Genomic DNA, 19050 nt, shown 5'->3' on the forward strand with positions numbered 1-19050 from the left:
AAAATAAAAAACAGGCCTAGGCATCCTATTATGGCCCAAAATGGTACGATAGAAGCCATGAAGTCAACACACCAGGCTGGTTCAAAATTTTGACAATGAATTTTGAACTTTTAATGATACCACTGCATTCAAAGATGGAATGACTTAAACAAGAAGTATGAAAAGGACTGTTTTCAACTGTTCAGGTCAAAATATGAGCATTTTGCAGTTGATTCTGAATTTTTATTTTTATTTGCAAATCAGAAAAAAATGAAGCGGCGAATCCGTTAACCAAGAAATTAAATTGGTGTGGCCTAAGAGAAAGGATTTGGTGAGAGCCAGCTTTTTCTAAATGTGAAACCGATCAGCTTGTAAACTTAAAGGTAAAGGTCAGAGTAATAGCGGATAACATGATGGCTGTCGCTGTTCTGCAGGCTGTTCTACAATCCAGTCACTACCCCCTGTGGGCACTCGTTCTGCCGAGACTGCCTCCTGCGATGCCTGGACCATGACAATAAGTGCCCACTGTGCAAGTTCTGTCTCAAAATTGTAAGTATTTTGACATATAATTAGCTGTATAAATACATAAAATCTCTATTGTTGTTGTATAGTTTATGGTATTCAGTAACATAGTACAAAGGTTGTGATGTACTAGTACTCTTGATAGTTGACATTGTGGTCTGATGTGAAACTTGTTGATAGAGCAAGCATTGCTGAAACATGTGATACTTGTGTCATCAAGACTTGTACATGATGGTTAACTAGTGTTCCACTTCTTTCTGTGTTACCACAGTACCTGGCAGAAAGGAGAGACAAGGTGACCGACACTATTGACAAGATCATCAAACATTTCCTGGGCAAGGAACAGGTGAAGAGGCAAGCTGTACAGGAAGAGGAGGTGGCTGAACTGGCCAGGTAGGAACATGATACTTCTCCTATGGTAGTGTGTTTCACAGGTCTAAAAGAGGTTGCAGTTGATGTACTTGTACATGTGAAAGGTAATATTTGCCAAGCAAATGCGTAATGTTTACCTCTGTATATGGTCTGCTCTGTTAATTCTTACTCACTCATTTATACATTCATAGATATGGTCAGACAGGAGTCTAAATCCCTCCTGCTATAAAATTGCAACATGATAAAACAACACTAATTTCCATGGTAACGGACGGTCTGGTTCAGGTCATTGACCTCTCTGGTTTGGAGAAGAAGAGGAAGAAGAAACAGAGCAAAAACAATATGTTTTCCTTTGTTAAACATAATTGCAGTAATGAGGCAAATTGTCATTATTAAAATTCATGGTAATTGTATTTTTCTATGTGTAGACTAGTAGGGGACATTGTTTGAGTGAATGTTAGATTGTGCTGACTAGTTTGTGTGATGTTACAGGCTGTCGGAACAGATGCCCATCTTCGTGTGCACCGTGGCGTATCCCACAGTGCCCTGCCCCCTGCACATCTTTGAGCCCCGCTACCGGCTCATGCTGCGCCGCTGCCTGGAGACTGGCACTCGCCAGTTCGGGATGTGCATCTACTCCCCAGATGGAGGGTAAGCAAAACTATATAACAGTAAATAGAGCAAATACAGCATATTTCAGTCCATTTCCCTCCTCATTCCAAAAAAAAATGGACTGTTCCACATCAACTTTTATCATCCAGTATGAAGTGTTTAGAGTTCGTAACAATTGTTCTTGAAACCCCCATGTAGTTCTTTTCAGTAACAAATATTCTCAAAACCCCCATCCATGAAGGTCATTTGGTTTCAATACCAGGGCGCAGTAGCCTAAAATGTACATTCCTTTGTTGGAAAACAGTGAAGAAATTAAATCCATTTAATGAAATGGCAGGAGTAACTGTTGGAGAAACATGGTATGGACTGAAATATAACTAAACCAAATGATGGGAATGTGTTTTACTACAGTCAGTAACTTAAGATTTGTAAAGTTTACTGAAATACTTTGTATAGCCTTCAGTAGCAAACAAATTATTATTATTTTCATTGAAATAATCTTCAAAAGGTTATTGGATTTAAAAGAAAACTACAGACTAGGTAGTACATACATTTATGTAATGTGTTTGATCCTAGAATAACCAGTCCTTTCTATCCACCCCCAGGTACATGGAACATGGTACGGTCCTAGAAATCCGTGACGTGAGCTTCATGCCTGATGGTCGCTCCGTGGTCGACACCGTCGGGAAGAGCCGCTTCAAGGTGCTGGACCGTGGCGTGCGGGACGGGTACAACATCGCCAAGGTGGAACCCATGGCGGACGCACGCGTGGAGGGCGAAGAGAAGGCAGCGCTCGAGCGGCTGAACCAAGCGGTCTACCAAGAAGCCACCGCCTGGGTGCAGAGCCTTCCCGCGAACACCATCGACCGGATCTTGCAACACTTCGGCAACATGCCAGAGTGTGAGGCGGACCCGCAGGCGAGCCCTGATGGCCCCGCGTGGACGTGGTGGCTCCTGGCCATCCTGCCGGTCGACCAGCGGATCCAGTACACCATTCTGGTCATGACTCCGCTCAAGGACAGGCTAGAGGCCCTGCGACGCATCCTGTCATGTATCAGAGGGAGGCAATGACTAGGCCTAGCCTGGAAGGTGGTGTTAGGAGCAGCTGTAGCTGTAACTGCCGCTTTCATAGCTTTCTGACTTAAATGATTAAATTAAGCGCGCACATTGTAGATTCAGGATTTACGTATATTACATGGGAATTATAGGATAGTCGGGTGATATACAGGCTCAAATTTGAAAAGCTTGGCCAACAGAAAATTACACGTTAAAAATGGAGAAATGTAGCGTCTTTGAAAAGTTACCTATTTTGGAGGAAGGTGTGAAGTCACAGACTTTGGCATTGTTACAAGCACCTCTCTGCCTGGATGTCAAGAAGCTTTCAATAGATAACCTCCTTGTCCTGGATTGAATCTTATGATAACAAGATGGAGGTTAGAGAATTGTTGCATTTTCCATGTCGTGTAAACGAGCAAACTGGCGTCACTAGGGAGAAGTGTTTCGACTTGATTTGATATGTAAAACAGGTCTTTTCGATGAAAACGTCGCCAAAGTATTGCAAGCAATATTGGCATATTAGGGAAACTGTGTCAGAATCTGTATTCACTGAAATTGTGAGATGAGAACAAGTTATTGTGCTTCAGATTTCATGCAGTACCCTCAGAAGTGTCTGTACTCAATAAGCCCTTAAAAAGCATGTTAACAGGTTTTGTATCTAAATTCATTTGCTTCTGATTCATGATAAATATATTTAACAACAGGTCTATATTCAATAAGTCTATCCTTTAAATGGGTATACTTTACATGGAGAAGTGACATGTATTATGTCAGTACAAATGCACTTTTCAGTGATAATGCTTGATAATTAGTTAACATTCTCATATCAATCATTATTTAACACAGTGAATTAGTGACTTATAAGCATATGCTGAACAAGAATTAAAGATAATAATAAGTAACTTTCTAAATAGAAAACAGTTCTCACAAAACCCTTGAGTAGCCTCCGATGCTATAGATTGTCAGGGAATGTTTGTTATATTTTTTGCACAACTCATTACCTCTGTTGTAATGTCACAGCAACTGAGGAAATTATTGGTGAAAGTTAGTTGCTCTATTTGTGCTTGAATCCTATAAAATTAGTTCCGCCAGGAATCCATGAAAGGGCACAGTTTGAATTGTTCGGCACTACATGTATGTAGTAGTACACTTACAAACCAGAGTTTTTCAGGAAGGAAAGGTTAGAATATCAATAGGCATGAGAGAGAGAAAAGCTTGATAGAAAGGCGCAAAGGTTGTGTTACATTCTAAACTATTGTTGCTGCTCTGAATGGTGAGATTGTTAAAAAAAGAGACTAAGTTGAGGTATATTGTCATCACTACTGTTTTTAGCATTAAGTCCCTCACTTGATCCAATTGATCTGTAGACATGTACTTTAATCAATGCACTTTATTATTATAATAATTATTAATATAAAAAATATAAAATGCAAGTTTCTTAATGCTGCCTTTTTTGTCACTACACATATTTGCCATTGTATTGTGCCTCAAACTTCAAAACCAGTGGTTCTTTTTGCAATTTGTGAATTGTAAATAGTATGCTCTCTTCTTATTAAGGTGTATTTGCTACTTTAGTTATAGGCAAGTTAATGTCATGGACAGCAGGTTATTATTAAGTGATACACTTGTAGCAGTGTCAATGTTATATCTTGTTTTATACAACACGGTTGTACTACGCAACCTCAACTATTTTGATTGAAACTAAAGAAGAAAATCACTGAGAATGCTGTATCAAAAAAGACACCGCAATGTTTGTGATACAATATTGTACTTAGCACAATGTGTCCCTTTTGACTGAGCATGAGGGACCAGTGTAGATAAGGGATAATTCTACTGATAGTATGAAGAACTTTTTTTCCTGTTTTTGGTTGGTGGTTGGAACCTCTGTCCGAGGCTGTACAGTACATACATATATGGAACCATTAAAAAAAGTGACTGCATTTCCTCTTGTATGAATTGTCCTTGTTTATACATGTACGTGCATTGTAGTAACACTGAATTAGTCACAATGTTTAGGGCTGTATGGGCTCCTCACAGAGGGCCTTCAAGTACAGCGGCAGAACATATATTGTACATGTATACTGCACCTGCGTGAAAACTGTAATGTATTGTGCATAGCACCTTGTCAGAACGTCTCAATCATATAAGGTCGTATTTGCGCATTAAAGTCAACATCCCGTCTGTAGTTTCCAAATGTTAAGTCATATAAGAGGTCTTCTGCAACAGGCAAAATTCTGATGCAACTTCGACCAAAAATCTGTGAAAAATCTGGGTTTTGCACAGGCGCAGTACGTTCTGCTGACGTGCTGGGCCCATAGCTAGAGTAACTAGTGGGAGGGCAGGTAGAGGTGTGTTATTTAGCCAGGCTAGGGCACAGCTATTCTTGATATGTCAGGGTGGAGATAGTTAAAAATCGTAAAAGATTATCATGAAAGTTCATCTGTGTTGGTAGTGATCATAGTAAAATGTTGAACTTTATTCCAACACGAGGGTTACACAGATACCAAATTTTCAATGACCACTGTCGCCTTCATCGCGATACTTAATGACCAATCACTTCCGAATATAAACTTGCGAGAGTTACGGTTACAGACACGTGACCTTATTCACATGAGACTTTTTAGATACATGACATCAGCGATTGATCAAATACAAATCATCCACTGTCTCTGTAAAGATTACTTGTACTTGGTCTCATGCCACTTCATTCATTCACAGTATGGTAGGTGAAAATGTACATGTAAATCTACTTGTAATCAGAATATACCTTGATGATCTAAAGTCCTTGGATGATCTGACAACAAATCTGAGGGAAGTTGATTCAATTTACTTCATTCATCTGATGGAGTCAGTCACATTTCTTTACCTTACACAAGATTCCAGGAAAAAGATGACTGACCTGTTCCAAGAAATTTCTATTTGATCGTAGCTAAGGAATTCTGTTAGTGTAGATAATGCTAACTGGAAGCCATCTTCAAGTTTAGAGGTCTGGAATATGTTGGATTTCTGACAAAATATTTACAGATCATGCTTATAGGAAAATGAAAACTAAGAGAAGACAACATTGCTTACCCACATAACATTGGAAGGCATACTTTTTCCATTGAATACGATATGAAATATAAGAAAATGGCATGGATTAACCTGCTTTTCCTGGATGTATATTTAAACTGGTTGAGATTATAACTTTGGCAATCTGCTCACCAGGCAGGTTATATTGTTATCAAATTTAGTTGATCCAGACTTCAATATCATTCATCCAGGGGTGGTATAATCCAATCTTAATATCTAGACACCCACCACCACTAGATTCATGCCCGTAGCCAGGATTTTGAATGGGGGGGTTCTTCCTACTGCTTGAGGGGACCTCGAGCGCGGAAGTCGCGAGGTTCCTAGGGGGGTCCGGGGGCATGCTCCCTCGGAAAATTTTGAAAAATGAACCTTCTAAAATGGTATTTCGTGCATTTTTGAGAGGATTTCCAAAAAAAAAATCAGAGATAAATTTTTATTCAATGACAAAGGGAGCAGTTTTTCTACGATTCCAGTCCATCTTTTCAAGAAAAATCTTGGACCTTTAGACCTCTACATAAAATGTGGACCAAAAAGTGGACCTTTACACAAAAAGTTCCGAACCCCCCGAACCCCCCCTGGCTACGGGCATGAGATTGGTGGTTAATGGCATTGCCTATGATAAGATGTACAATGTACAATACAAATGTCATGTAATCTATCTGGAGGTTTGTGATGTATACCGCCATGGCTGCCTAGTCTTGAATCTTCAGCACGTTTCTCTTCTCCAGACTCTCCATTTCACGTAGCACGTGAGCAACGTTGTACCGCAACTCGTGGAACTTGGACACAGGCACCTGAAGCAAACACAGTTATTGTTACAGTTATTGTAACAGCTACAGTCACTGTAGTTTCTTCTGAAAATTGGCACTGTATGTAAAAATAAGACATGTACATGTACATGTACATGTATACACTCAGTATTAATTATACATTGTACTCCAAATCATTAAATGTTAGAGTTTAAAGGTACAAGAAATGTACAATAATGCATTAGTGTTTTGAATCTTACATTTATTAAAATTTATCTCTCTTATATATCATGACTGGTATCGTGTTGTGTAACTGACTGTATATATAAAAAAACACTAAACTGGAGATTTCAGACTTTCAGACCGACAGTAGTCTACTTGTTTTATCTCATAATGGTGTGCCCCCCAAAATTTTTGTGCATCAAATTTTTTTTAAGTTGGGTGCACCGGTCCACCTATTCCTGAATGGTTGACCCACTCAAAACAACTTTGAAAATTCATACCCAAAAGTAACAAAAGGCAAAATAATTTGACTTGATGAGATAGATACGCAGGTTCACATATGTACGTAGATATGCAGGTTCACTTCATATGGTTCACATAAAGTAGGTAATGAACCATTCTCCTGACCTGCAGGTTAGTTTAGACACTACAAATGTCACCAGACAATGTAAAGCAGACACATAAATCGTAACTGTCTGACACAACGAATGTTGCATACCTCACACCACCCAGGCACGGATTCCAAGTAAATGTACATAGTTTAGGCTACACCAATTTGATTTGTTTTTTGCAGAAAAAAAACGTAGCAACAGGGCACAAAAAAATATAACAGAGCTTACGCATCCTATGAAACCCCCAAATGCTATGATAGGAGCAATGAAGTCAACATACCAGGCTAGTATGTAATTCAAACAATGGATGTCAAACTTGCGATCAAAGTTTCAAACCACTGCATTGATACATGGAAAAACTTCAACTGTTGTGACCAAAATATATGAGCATTTTGGAGTTGATTCCGAGCCTGATATGTTTTTTTTTTTGTTGAAAATCAGAAAAAAATGAAGCAGGCGAATCCGTGAACCAACAAATTGAATTCGGAAAACTTGAATCTATGTAAAAAAAAAAAAGTAGAAAGTGATTTTCCTGTGATTAGGATAATTCAAAAGTGTTAACTGAAAAAGAAAGTGTGTGTACTTTTGTTTTGACAAGACCTGCCTGGCAACATTAAAACATTTTTGATTACGTGACAACACGAGGGAAATCATTTCCTTTGATATCAAGGGACTGGTATATGACACTCAACCCTCTCGGCTATCTGGTCTGTGCCTTCAAAGAAAATCGGCAAAGATCTGAGAATTGAGGAACAGTGCTGAGCCTATCACAGGGGAACATGACTGTCACAGTTATGTAAGGATAAAATATGGCATGGTTAGGTAAGGGAGAAACGGAATAACGTTATGTAAGGCCACACCAATTTAATTTCTTGGTTAACGGATTTTTCTAGAAAAATAATGGAGCGGGCGGGAGAAAAAATAAAAAAAAACAAAAACAGGCCTAGGCATCCTATTATGGCCCAAAATGGTACGACAGGAGCCATGAAGTCAACACACCAGGCTGGTTCAAAATTTAACCAATGAATTTTGAACTTTTAATGATACCATTGCATTGAAAGATGGAATAACTGTACCAACTAGGAAGAAAAGGACTGTTTTTAACTGTTCAGGGCAAAATATGAGCATTTTGCAGTTGATTCTGAATTGTTTTTTTTTTTTTTTTGCAAATCAGAAAAAAATGAAGCGGGCGAATCCGTTAACCAAGAAATTAAATTGGTGTGGCCTTAGCCTATCACAAGGGAACATGACTGTTGCAGTTATGTAAGGACAAAAGGGAATATGGTTAGGTAAGGGAGTAAAGGAATAACGTTATATAAGGCAGGAATTCTGAAATAAGATCTGAATCAAAATTTGATTGGAAATGAAATTTCCTTCACGTAAATATCACAGCCCGCTTTGAAATCTCCTTGGCAACTTTTGCTCGCCTGTTATGTCTGGAGGCCATGATTAGAGAAAAATTACGGCATCCGGGAAATCTTCTGAAAGAGCAGAATTCAAAGCACTGTTTGATATTGCTCGGGCCACTTCTGATTTTGAAAGACTGCGCAAATGTACAAAGCGTTCAGACTAAGGTCCTTTCTTTGATGTGGTATTCCTATTATTACATATCAGATACAGGGCTCGAAAGACTGGCTGCATGTGCACCTTGGTGCACCCAAATTTGGAGCTGTGCACCCAATTTTTTTCTGTGGGTGCACCAGTGCACCAAAATATTTCTGTAGGTTTACGTATTTTAATATCTTGCATAGTGATGCATACCTAAACCCAATTTCAGGTTCAGGTCCGGATTCAAGTCCAGAGGTTTAGGTTCAGGTCCGGACTTGTAAGTCCAGACCTAAACCCATGGCATATACAAAATTGCATGTTGGCAACCTTGCAATGTTGTCTGGGTGAAACTTTGGCCACATAACATGGAGGCCGGTACTTGACGATGCCCGATGGCAATGTTTTCTTTGTTTTGCAGCAAAGATTTTACAATCTACGGAAGGTTTTAGGTGGTTTGGAAAGAAAAGGGGTATGTGAAATGGTCTTTTATGGTAATAAGTCCGGACTCGGTTCTTGACTTTTAGTTTTTTTTGGACTTGAACCTAAACATTTTTTAAGTCCGGATCCAAGTCCAGTGAACCGGTATGCATCACTAATCTTGCATATGTAAACCTTCGGTGTTATACAGCATATTCTTAACATCATAGTGTCAGAAAAATGGTAAAATCAATTTACTATAACAATGATGTACTTTTCTTAAGAAATGAAACGTGATTAGTTTTTGCTGAGTCAAGACATTCTACTCAGTATTTTACCTCATATGGACCACAACCCAAATTTTTTTGGGAACCAATTTATTTTTAGGTGGGTGCACTTAGGTGAACCTATTCCCAAAGATGAATTTCGAACCCTGCAATATCAACCCGCCTACACACCTCTCTGGTAATTATTCCCAATCTAATCTCCCGACTTCCAGGTTCTTTCGTAACAGCCTGCTACGTAACACCATCCTCCCACCTGTTATCTAAGCACGAGTCGTGTGCCACACCTATAATTACTGTGATCCGTCGGTGGAGCCTTCTAGAAGAAAAGCGGCTTCTTTACGTAATACCCTGTCTTGTGGGAATGTTTCTCTGACGTGCGTGGGGAGGTAAAAGTGCTCTTTACACAGCACTGCTCGGTAATTTGGAGCTATTGTTGTGTTTGATACGGGTTCATTGTCCCATGGATGGGTGCTGCTCATCCTGATCAAGCTAGGGCCACGCCAATTTAATTTCTTGGTTAATGGATTTTTCTACAAAAATAATGGAGTGGGCGGGCAAGAAAAAATAAAAATAAAAACAGGCCTAGGCATCCTATTTTTACACAGCACTGCTCGGTAATTTGGAGCTATTGTTGTGTTTGATACGGGTTCATTGTCCCATGGATGGGTGCTGCTCATCCTGATCAAGCTAGGGCCATGCCAATTTAATTTCTTGGTTAACGGATTTTTCTAGAAAAATAATGGAGCGGTCGGGCGAAAAAAAAAAAAAAATAAAAACAGGCCTAGGCATCCTATTATGGCCCAAAATGGTACGATAGGAGCCATGAAGTCAACACACCAGGCTGGTTCAAAATTTAAACAATGAATACCACTGCATTGGAAGATGGAATAACTGTAACAACTTAATTTTTTTCTGATTTGCAAAAAAAAAAAAAAATCAGAATCAACTGCAAAATGCTCATATTTTGCCCTGAACAGTTGAAAACAGTCTCATTTCTTCCTAGTTGTTACAGTTATTCCAACTTTCAATGCAGTGGTATCATTAAAAGTTCAAAATTCATTGGTTAAATTTTGAACCAGCCTGGTGTGTTGACTTCATGACTCCTATATATCGTATCATTTTGGTCCACAATAGGATGCCTAGGCCTGTTTTTATTTTTATTTTTTTTTCGCCCACCCATCCATTATTTTTCTAGAAAAATCCATTAACTAAGAAATTAAATAGGTGGGGCCTAAGTACAATATGTAGAGCCAGATCCTTCACAGTGTTTCAGTGATACTACTTCTACATTCAGTTTTTTGATGTTATTAATATTTTATGTCGAATCCCTTGACGTAACATTACATAACATGCTCAGGAAATGTTATGTAACGCTCACCTATGGTCTTCAGCTTTATATTCACGTCTACATCCCTGAGGAATGCTATTTTGGGAGAAAATTTTCAAAGGGAGCAAGATGGCAACAATACTGTACCTCCAATGCAATTCATTCTGAGACTGATTATACAGTGTATAGTCCAATACATCATTGAAGATGAAGAATTTCAACTGATATCTTGTTATTTTCTCTACTGATTGCCTCCTGTGTGTTTTGTCCTAGTCTAAGAGTGATTCCCTGATTTAAAAAATCAGTAACTAGGTGTATGTACCTAGATTTGCCTGCATATAACAGTTAACGTCACTTCTGTTTCTTTATGGCCCCAATTTTCCAATGATGGCTAACTCTCTCCCTGCTGCTTATATATAATGCTGTAACCAATTGGGATAATCTCTACTTATATATAAGTGTGCCAACACTTGAGTGTCTTATGTAACAGGATAGAGGCAGAAAAATTTGATAAAGACGTACATGTACTATATTTTCCCATTCATATTTCATAATTTACTACACAATTGAGCTGCATTGTAGGATTATACATGTAATTGTAGCTCAAACAAATTTTTAACAATTTAATAATCCAATGCTAAGGCTTGTTTCTTACTACATCTGTATGATAATCAGTGTTACACAATGTGTATTTACCACATGTGATCCCAAACCATCCAGCCTCTATTCCCCTCCTTTGTACATAAGAGCACAGTTATAAGTTCATAATCATCATGTACAAACTGTATCTATTCTGGGAGAGGAAATATCAATCTCTCGTGGCAGGAGCAATATGAATTAATACTCTTAATAAGTCTTATAGCTCAAACAAGAGTCCCACGATCTCATACCTTCGCCAAATGATGTTAATTTTTATGACAAAGTAAAGATTATTCCTCCTGATTAGGCAAATAGGATCCTAATTTGCATGAATTATATGAGTTGATCATATTATCCATAAAAGACAGCCTTATCTTAAAAAAGAAAGCCATTCTATCATTACCTCATAAATTATGCAAATGAGGTCCTTATTTGAATAAATTATGTTTAATGATGTTCACATTCACTTAACTTGCAAATACCCTAAGTATGAAATTCCAGGCAGTTACCATTATGGAATTATAACATTTTCTCATTAATTATGCAAATTAAGTGTTAATTTACATAATTAATATCTGTGTTTTTCTCGTTGTCAATTACATATGTCTCAAGCTTGAATAGTCCTATAATGTAATGCAGCTAATTTACCGAATGTCCTCATTAATTATGCAAATTACGTCCAGATTTGCATAATTGTCGCATAATTATGTCAAGCATCACTTAAGCTACTTACATAACAAAAATCATGATGATCCGTCCACCGGTTCTTGAGTTATCCTCTTATGAATATTTTCAAAGAAATGGCCCTGCAGTTCCTGAGCAAGCCGATAGGGGGCCCAAACCTATGTCACTTATTCCCCAGCACAAGACCTACCTACCATCCAAATTTCGTGACCCTAGCACGTCCAGATCACGAGATATCAAAACCGGAAGTTCAGCTGCAGTACCATAAGAAGCCGCCAGGGGGCTCAAAATCTAATCATTTCGAGGTCTCATCAAGACCTACCCACCTACCAAATATGAAGTCAATCCATTTAAGCCTTCTCAAGTTATCGTGTTTACAGACAGACAGACAGACAGACAGACAGACAGACACACACACGAACGCCTACGAAAACATAACCTTCTTGGCGAAGGTAATTAAGGCATAAACTTAGGACGTACTTAGACAATGATCACCACTGTTTTACATATACGTAAGAAGGTTACACCTGCCTGAGGGCCTTGCATAATGGTGTTAAGCTTAATATTACGTATACCCAATGCACTGTTTCGACCACCTTGTGTCATGACATGTGCTACTAATACTATACAGAATGGCACTCAAACATCTGGAGGATCCTGTGTTGCCTGGGTATAATAAGCGTCATCTTCTACTAGACACCCGGATGGGTTTAAGGGGGCCCGCAAGCCCTTTTCCGTAGAGCGTAATAGGCCGTTTTAATTCTACGTAGAGCGTAGACGGACCGCTCTAATATTTTTGCGTAGAGCATATTCGGCGTTTTAAATTCTACGTAATGCGTTGTAGGCACTTGGAATTTATCGTAAAGCGTAATCGAGAGGTTTCCGAATTCAGCGTAGAGCGTTGTCGGGACCCCCCCTTGCAGGCCCTCGTTTAAGGATCAGGGTTTAAAGAGAAGAGAAGGTTTTATATCTCTGTGGAACAAAAGTATGACAGACGACACCGCGCTAATTGCCCATCCATCTAATTGGACGCTGAAGGATGGAGATTCGGTAATTTCCAAAGCTCTCAAGAGATTGAAACATCTTCCCATAGAAATTCAGTTCCTCCTTATGTGATAGCCTCCGTAGCACTTATAGAACACAAGGGTTTGGTGGTCTTCGGCTGTTTTTTGATTAGCCCAGTTCTAAAAACGGGGGTGATTCAACCAGGCCGGCTATGTTGTCTAATAGTATATGCAATCAGGAAATAGCACATAAAAGCTCCCAAAAACCATGAAGACCCCCAAAACCCCCAGTTTTTGGCATGCTATGGAGGCTACTTATATGAATGGTTTCTAGAACAAAAGGCTTACAAAGCAGACAGGGTGACAAAAAACGGTGTATGGTCAAAATACCCTGGGGTAGACAATTATGGTATTAAACTAACATTCTCTAGAAAAGCTACCTGTCTCATATTATTTATGAAAGAACAGCTTACGTAAGGTAAAAAGATGTCATATGTAACAACTACTACTTATATAAGGATTAGCCAGGAAAGGTGAACAACCTGATCATGAAAGACTTTGATTTACAGCACCTGTTCATGCCTGTAGCCACTTTTTGGTCCACTTTTTATCTAAAGGTCTAATATTTTTCTTTAGATGGACTGATTCGTATCGGCAGCGGGGCTGGAATCACACAAAAAACTGCTCACTTTGTCATTGAATAAAAAGTTATTTCTGATTTTTCTTTTGAAATCCTCTCAAAAATGCACAAAATGCCATTTCAGAAGGTTCATTTTTCAAAATTTCCAGGGGGAGCATGCCCCCGGACCCCCCTAGGAACCTTGTGCCTTCGGTGCTCGCTGGTCCCTCAAGCACTTGGAAGAACCCCCCCATTCAAAATCCTGGCTACGGGCATGCTGTTTGTACACAATGTATGATATTTATTTCAGATACTTTAAACTGGCCCGACTTAAGTCAGCAATGAGGATACCCTTGAATATACCCACATGTAAGCTTAGGGCCAGGGAAAAAAAATGTGTTTCCTGTTTCCCGACCAACCCTAGAAAAAAACTGCCAACCACAAGCCTTTTTTGTGTGAACCCCTACAAGAGACATAAATTTTTCAAGCCGATCGACCTTTTTTAGCTCCATGATCTGATGCCTAAATGATGAAACTTTGTACAATCAGTTTTCAACATTGACATTGAAAATATAAGTGTCCTTATGCAAGTTTTACTTTGTTGGATCACTAGAGATTGCAAAAGTCTAAAAAAAACAAAAGAAAGAAAAGACCCCCCCCCACAAGGCTCAAAGCTCCACTTTTTATCTAAAGGTCCAAGATTTTTCGTTACAAGGTGGACTGATTTGTATCACCAGTGGGGTTGGAATCCTAGAAAAACTGTTCGAATTTCACTTTGTCATGGAATAAAAAGTTATCTTTGAAATCCTCTCAAAAACCCAGAAAATGTAATTTCTGGAGGTTCAATTTTCCCCTAGGAAACTCGCTTTGGCGCTCACTGGTCCTTCAAGACAGTGGGAAGAACCCCCAAGCAAAATCCTGGCTATGGGCATGCTTTATGCAACATCAACATCTGAAGATTAAGCCTAGAGTAAGAAGGGGCTAACTGCTGACATATGGAAAGTTTCATAACTTACCATGATACAGTTTGACTTTTAACAAAGAAGAAGAAAAAAAAAACTTATATAATATTTTGCATTGCCAAACATGGAAAGTTTCATAAGTAATAACATGTAAGTTGTACTACTATAGTGATTCAGTGTAAAAAAAAAACAACCTTATGTAACATAATTGCTTTCCAGTGCCAAACAATTTATGAAATGGAAAGTTTCCAGAAGTGCAATGTACAATGAAAAGAACATCTTATGTAACCGACTGCAATCTGTCAGTTCTGAAGTGCTGAAAACTCGATACAAGACTTAGTAGTCTGATTGACCCTCCTTGATCCTATAGAGACTGGTTATTTAGTCGGGTCAACACAGGTTATCTGAAGATAGCAGGATCTTGGAAGCCTAATAATACACTGGTCAAACCTCATACTTAACCCTGTAACAAGGACAGTTTGGTCATTTTGCCAAAATGACAAGAGTGAAAGAATAAGGCCACACCAATTTAATTTTTTTTTTTTTGAAGTCAGAAAAAAAGCGGGCGATTCCGTTAACCAAGAAATTAAATTGGTGTGGCCTAAGGTAAACCTGACTAAACCGCGCTCCTGGCGGCCGCCGCCAGAAGGTTGCCACCCCCCTCTCCTGGGGCAGGGGTCATTAACCGCAAGCCGGGAGCTTGTGTAACACAGCCTAATTATGAATAAGGTATCAATTAGGGGTAACAAAGAGACCATTCCACATCGATATCTACTGGAGTGAATTAATATGTTTTGAAAAGGGTTTGATAAGTACATGTAAATGTCTTTGCCACTTCAGATATACATGTACAATAAAATCTACAACTAAATGCAGTATCTAGTTATTGGTATCACAAAGATCTAAGCATATTTAATCTCTTCTGATGATCTGGCTGATCAGTCCCACACCTACATTATTTTAATTTAAGAATAGGCAACTCAAACTGTGCAACTACTTTCTGCATCCACAGACCTAAAAATACCCACCTTCAACCTGCATTTATACAAAAATATGGAAGATTACATGGAAAATATCAACTAAAAATGTTCAGGCTTGATAGAGGGCCTGCATGGGGGATAGTGATTATGAATTACGCAAAATTTTTGTCGCCGATTATGAATTATGTTAAAGTTTTAGAGCTGATTATGACTTAACGCTTCGCAGCTAAGGTACTACCCCGGTATTACGAATTATGTTGATTTTGGGGGAGACTGCCTACGGATTATGAAGACTACAATGTAAAAATGCCTGATTACGCCTTACGAAAAAGGGCATGCTTGATATGCCAATGATAAAAAAAGTATGTTGATCTCTGTGACTTCTTACCTCAAAAGTTTGTATTCTTCCATCGCTCAAGGTCATCTCCATGAGAATGGTTGGTTCTAACACACGATTCAGCGCACTGGAGAAGGTGGAGAGAAAAAATACAATGTCATGTCAAATTTGTACTTTCAAATACTAGTACAGAATAATGTAATGTTTTGGGTGGCTGAGCTGTAGGTTTGTGTGTCTGTTTGGCCTGACAGAATAGGTTGATAGCACCTGGGTGGGGGAGATTGACAGGCAGGATGAAAGAAGTTCAAAAAGTCAGACAAAAAAATGTGGGGAAACTTGAGAGTCACAAGTCACAAAAACCCAAAATACTTTATTTCTGTAAATCCAAAATCTCTGATTTCTTGTCAAAATGGCTTTCTTCCAAAATATAAAAAACTAAAACATATGGAAACTGATAAATATAAGAATGATAGAAATATGACAAAAAACAACTTATGCAACAGACATGTTATACAACAGAAGAGTGCACACCTGCACGTACACATATTTAATATTCATGAGTGTTATTCAACACATGTTTATTCCACAGTGAGAATTGTTACATCACATCAATGATAAGTTCAATAACCCATGGAAGAATGTCTGACATGAATATCAATAGATTCAGACTTTACATAAGTAACATTGAATATTCAACCCTTATGAAAGGGGCACTGAAGAAACATGTTTAGTATGTGCAGTGAAGATTTCTATTTGTATGACAAAGAATTCTACTGCCTTGTTACTTCCAGCTACGGAAGTATTGTTTTGGGTGGCTGAGCTGTGGGTGTATGTGTCTGTGTCTGTCTGGACAGAGTAGCTTTTACAGCACATGAATGGGGAAGATTAACAGGCAGAATGACAGGGCAAAAGGTCAGACACAGGAAATAACTTGAATGTAATAAAAATCCAAAATACATGTACAATGTACTTCACATAAGTCTAAAACCTCCCATTTCTTGTTCATCTGATCATAACTGTACAATACCCCATGATGATGCATTAGTACAATGTTATTTCTGTTAGTCAAATGTAATCTAAATAAACCTTCAAAGATCACTTTTTTGCAAAAGAACAATGAATTGCCCCTTGAAAACAGAAAACAGCCTGGAGCCAAAAAATATTTTTGTTTTATTCCTCTATATAAAAATCCAAAATAAATGTTCAAAAACAATTGTTGAGGAGAAATAATGGCTGTATTTCTTGTGGTGGATTTACCTGGTTGATATGCCAACATCTACTCTCCACCTGAAGTTCTGCAGGGTTGGAAGTCGGCTTCTACTGTCCTGGGCAGAGGCATCAAGGTGGGTCCTCCTGCAGTACCATTACAGATCACTAGATGTCAGTCATATACAGCTTTATTGTAAAGTTTGGTTGCTACATGTAATATCTCAGAGTCAGACCCAGACCAACATTATTGCTCATCTTCAAACCTCCTTGCTCACAGCCAACATGAATATAATGGATGAATTTGAGGTAAGGTATTATCCAGGATATATTCTCATTCTAAGGCCACACCAATTTAATTTCTTGGTTAATAGATTTTTCTAGAAAAATAATGGAGCGGGCAGGAGAAAAAAATAAAAACAGGCCTAGGCATCCTATTATGGCCCAAAATGGTACGATAGGAGCAGGGAGCCATGAAGTCAACACACCAACTGCAACCTATGCATTTGTCTTCATATCAAGGGAAAAAAGAGAGAACAAATTTTAATGTGAGAACAGGTAAGGAAATCTAAAATTACTCACTTTCCTCCAAAAACAGCACTGGCAAGGTCCACAATAAACTCTTCTGGAATGCTGCAAGAAAAGTGAAAAGCAAGATAACTTACAAATGATGACAATATTTTTACTTCATCAAGATTTGAGCTATGAACATGAATATAAATTGTGAAATGGCAGTCACTCCCCTAAAACATTAAAGTTGGGACATAAAAGTGCTAAAAGAATAAGTGAAGAACAATCTTCATTTTCCTTTTTGTAGCGGTGATTCTTAACTTACTTCAGTTCCTTGAGATCCTCCTTGAAGAGCTAAAAAATGAAATGATACAAAAATTAATATCTTCAGCTCAGCAATGACATGGCAATGTCTACCTGTTTTACGAATATTAGTATAGAAAACTTGTCAAGTTGATATTTAATATTTTTATTTTTTAGAAAATAGCTTTAGTACCTCAGGTTTGAGGGAGGTTTGGGGTAACCTCAATGCCAACCTCAAGGTGCTGAGCAGCCCAGAATAAATTATGCTAATGAGATCTTCTGTCATCCCATTGGTCTGTAGGTCAGTGAAGCTCTTGGTGTCCACATCTGCACCTTCAAGGGCCGAAACAGCAACTGTGGAGGAAAAAACAGTACGTGAAGAAAAGAGAACAAGAAGTATCTTAAAATTTGGTAATCTGGATGTGATAAAAATTGGGACAAAAGTCATGGTTTTTCATAATGTTTAATAGAACCAAGAACCCATCACATCTATCTTAAATCCTAGGGTATCCCGTTACTAGTAGGCCTAGGGAAAAAATGTTGTTTCCTGTTTCCCAACCAACCCTAGAAAAAACTACCGACCCTAGCCTTTTTTTTGTGTGGATCCCTGCAAGGGACATAAAATTTTTGTGCTGATCAACCATTTCTAGCTCCATGATCTGAAACCTGAGTGATGAAACGTTGTACAATCGGTTTTCCAACTTTGACATTAAAAATATACGAGCGTCCTCAAGTTTTACTTTGTTAAACAGTACTGGTATTGTAAAAGTTGGATCACTAGACCAAAGTTTAAAAAAAAGGAAGAAAAAAAAAATCCCTACCTATCGACCCTAATTTTTTTCAGGACTGAAACAGGAAACACAACATACTTTTTCCTAGGCACAATTACCTGTGAGGAGACTTCGGAACGTCTTCTTGTCCAACTTCTTTAATTCCTTGACCATGGCCTTGACTTCAGGAGGAACCCGTGTCCCGTAGAACGCTGTCCTGTCGGCTAGAGTCGAGCTCCCGCCCGACTTACTCGACTGGACTTGTATAATAGACATGCTACAAAGTTACTAGAGTGCTGAGTCTTGCTAAACGTCCAAGTGCAGTTCAAGTAAGGCTTTTGAAGAACGCTTTTCCTCAGAAATACAGCATTCCTGTGAATACTGGAAATGTCCCGCGGTCCTCTGCACCAACGGGTTCAAGAGAGAGGATATCGCAGGACGATTTTGGGGGAAGAAAATCACGACAAAATGCAAAAGTAAG

At 38.6% G+C, this 19050-nt stretch overlaps 2 protein-coding genes across 2 annotated transcripts in view; one reads left to right on the forward strand and one right to left on the reverse strand.

Annotated features, from left to right (window-relative positions):
• Positions 1-3456, forward strand: part of LOC109487599 (LON peptidase N-terminal domain and RING finger protein 1-like) — a 12615-nt gene extending 9159 nt beyond the window's left edge. Inside the window, exons 8-11 of the mRNA XM_019791604.1 lie at positions 414-528; positions 773-894; positions 1366-1524; positions 2091-3456. Coding sequence (XP_019647163.1) covers positions 414-528; positions 773-894; positions 1366-1524; positions 2091-2556 — 862 coding nt within the window. The 3' untranslated portion in view covers positions 2557-3456. The remainder of the gene's footprint in view (positions 1-413; positions 529-772; positions 895-1365; positions 1525-2090) is intronic.
• A 2732-nt stretch (positions 3457-6188) lies between these two features.
• On the reverse strand, positions 6189-18886 carry LOC109487816 (COMM domain-containing protein 5-like). Its single transcript, XM_019791900.1, has 7 exons — positions 18689-18886; positions 17993-18153; positions 17822-17850; positions 17569-17619; positions 17038-17133; positions 15832-15907; positions 6189-6407 (listed from the first exon to the last, which is right to left on the reverse strand). Exons 1-7 carry the CDS (start codon positions 18843-18845, stop codon positions 6306-6308), a joined length of 672 nt encoding a protein of 223 aa, XP_019647459.1. The 5' UTR covers positions 18846-18886; the 3' UTR covers positions 6189-6305.
• Positions 18887-19050: the final 164 nt, after the last annotated feature.

The sequence above is a fragment of the Branchiostoma belcheri genome, unplaced genomic scaffold (assembly GCF_001625305.1).
Source record: "Branchiostoma belcheri isolate BF01 breed outbred unplaced genomic scaffold, Haploidv18h27 scaffold9, whole genome shotgun sequence".
NCBI classification, from domain to species: domain Eukaryota; kingdom Metazoa; phylum Chordata; class Leptocardii; order Amphioxiformes; family Branchiostomatidae; genus Branchiostoma; species Branchiostoma belcheri.

Coding starts and splice junctions, on each gene's coding strand:
- LOC109487816 (XM_019791900.1), bottom strand. CDS start 18,845: ATGTCTATTATACAAGTCCAGTCGAGTAAGTCGGGCGGGAGCTCGACT. Junction 17,620..17,821: donor GAGGATCTCAAGGAACTGAA/GTAAGTTAAGAA, acceptor CTTTTCTTGCAG/CATTCCAGAAGAGTTTATTG. Junction 17,134..17,568: donor AGTGCTGTTTTTGGAGGAAA/GTGAGTAATTTT, acceptor ATGGTACTGCAG/GAGGACCCACCTTGATGCCT.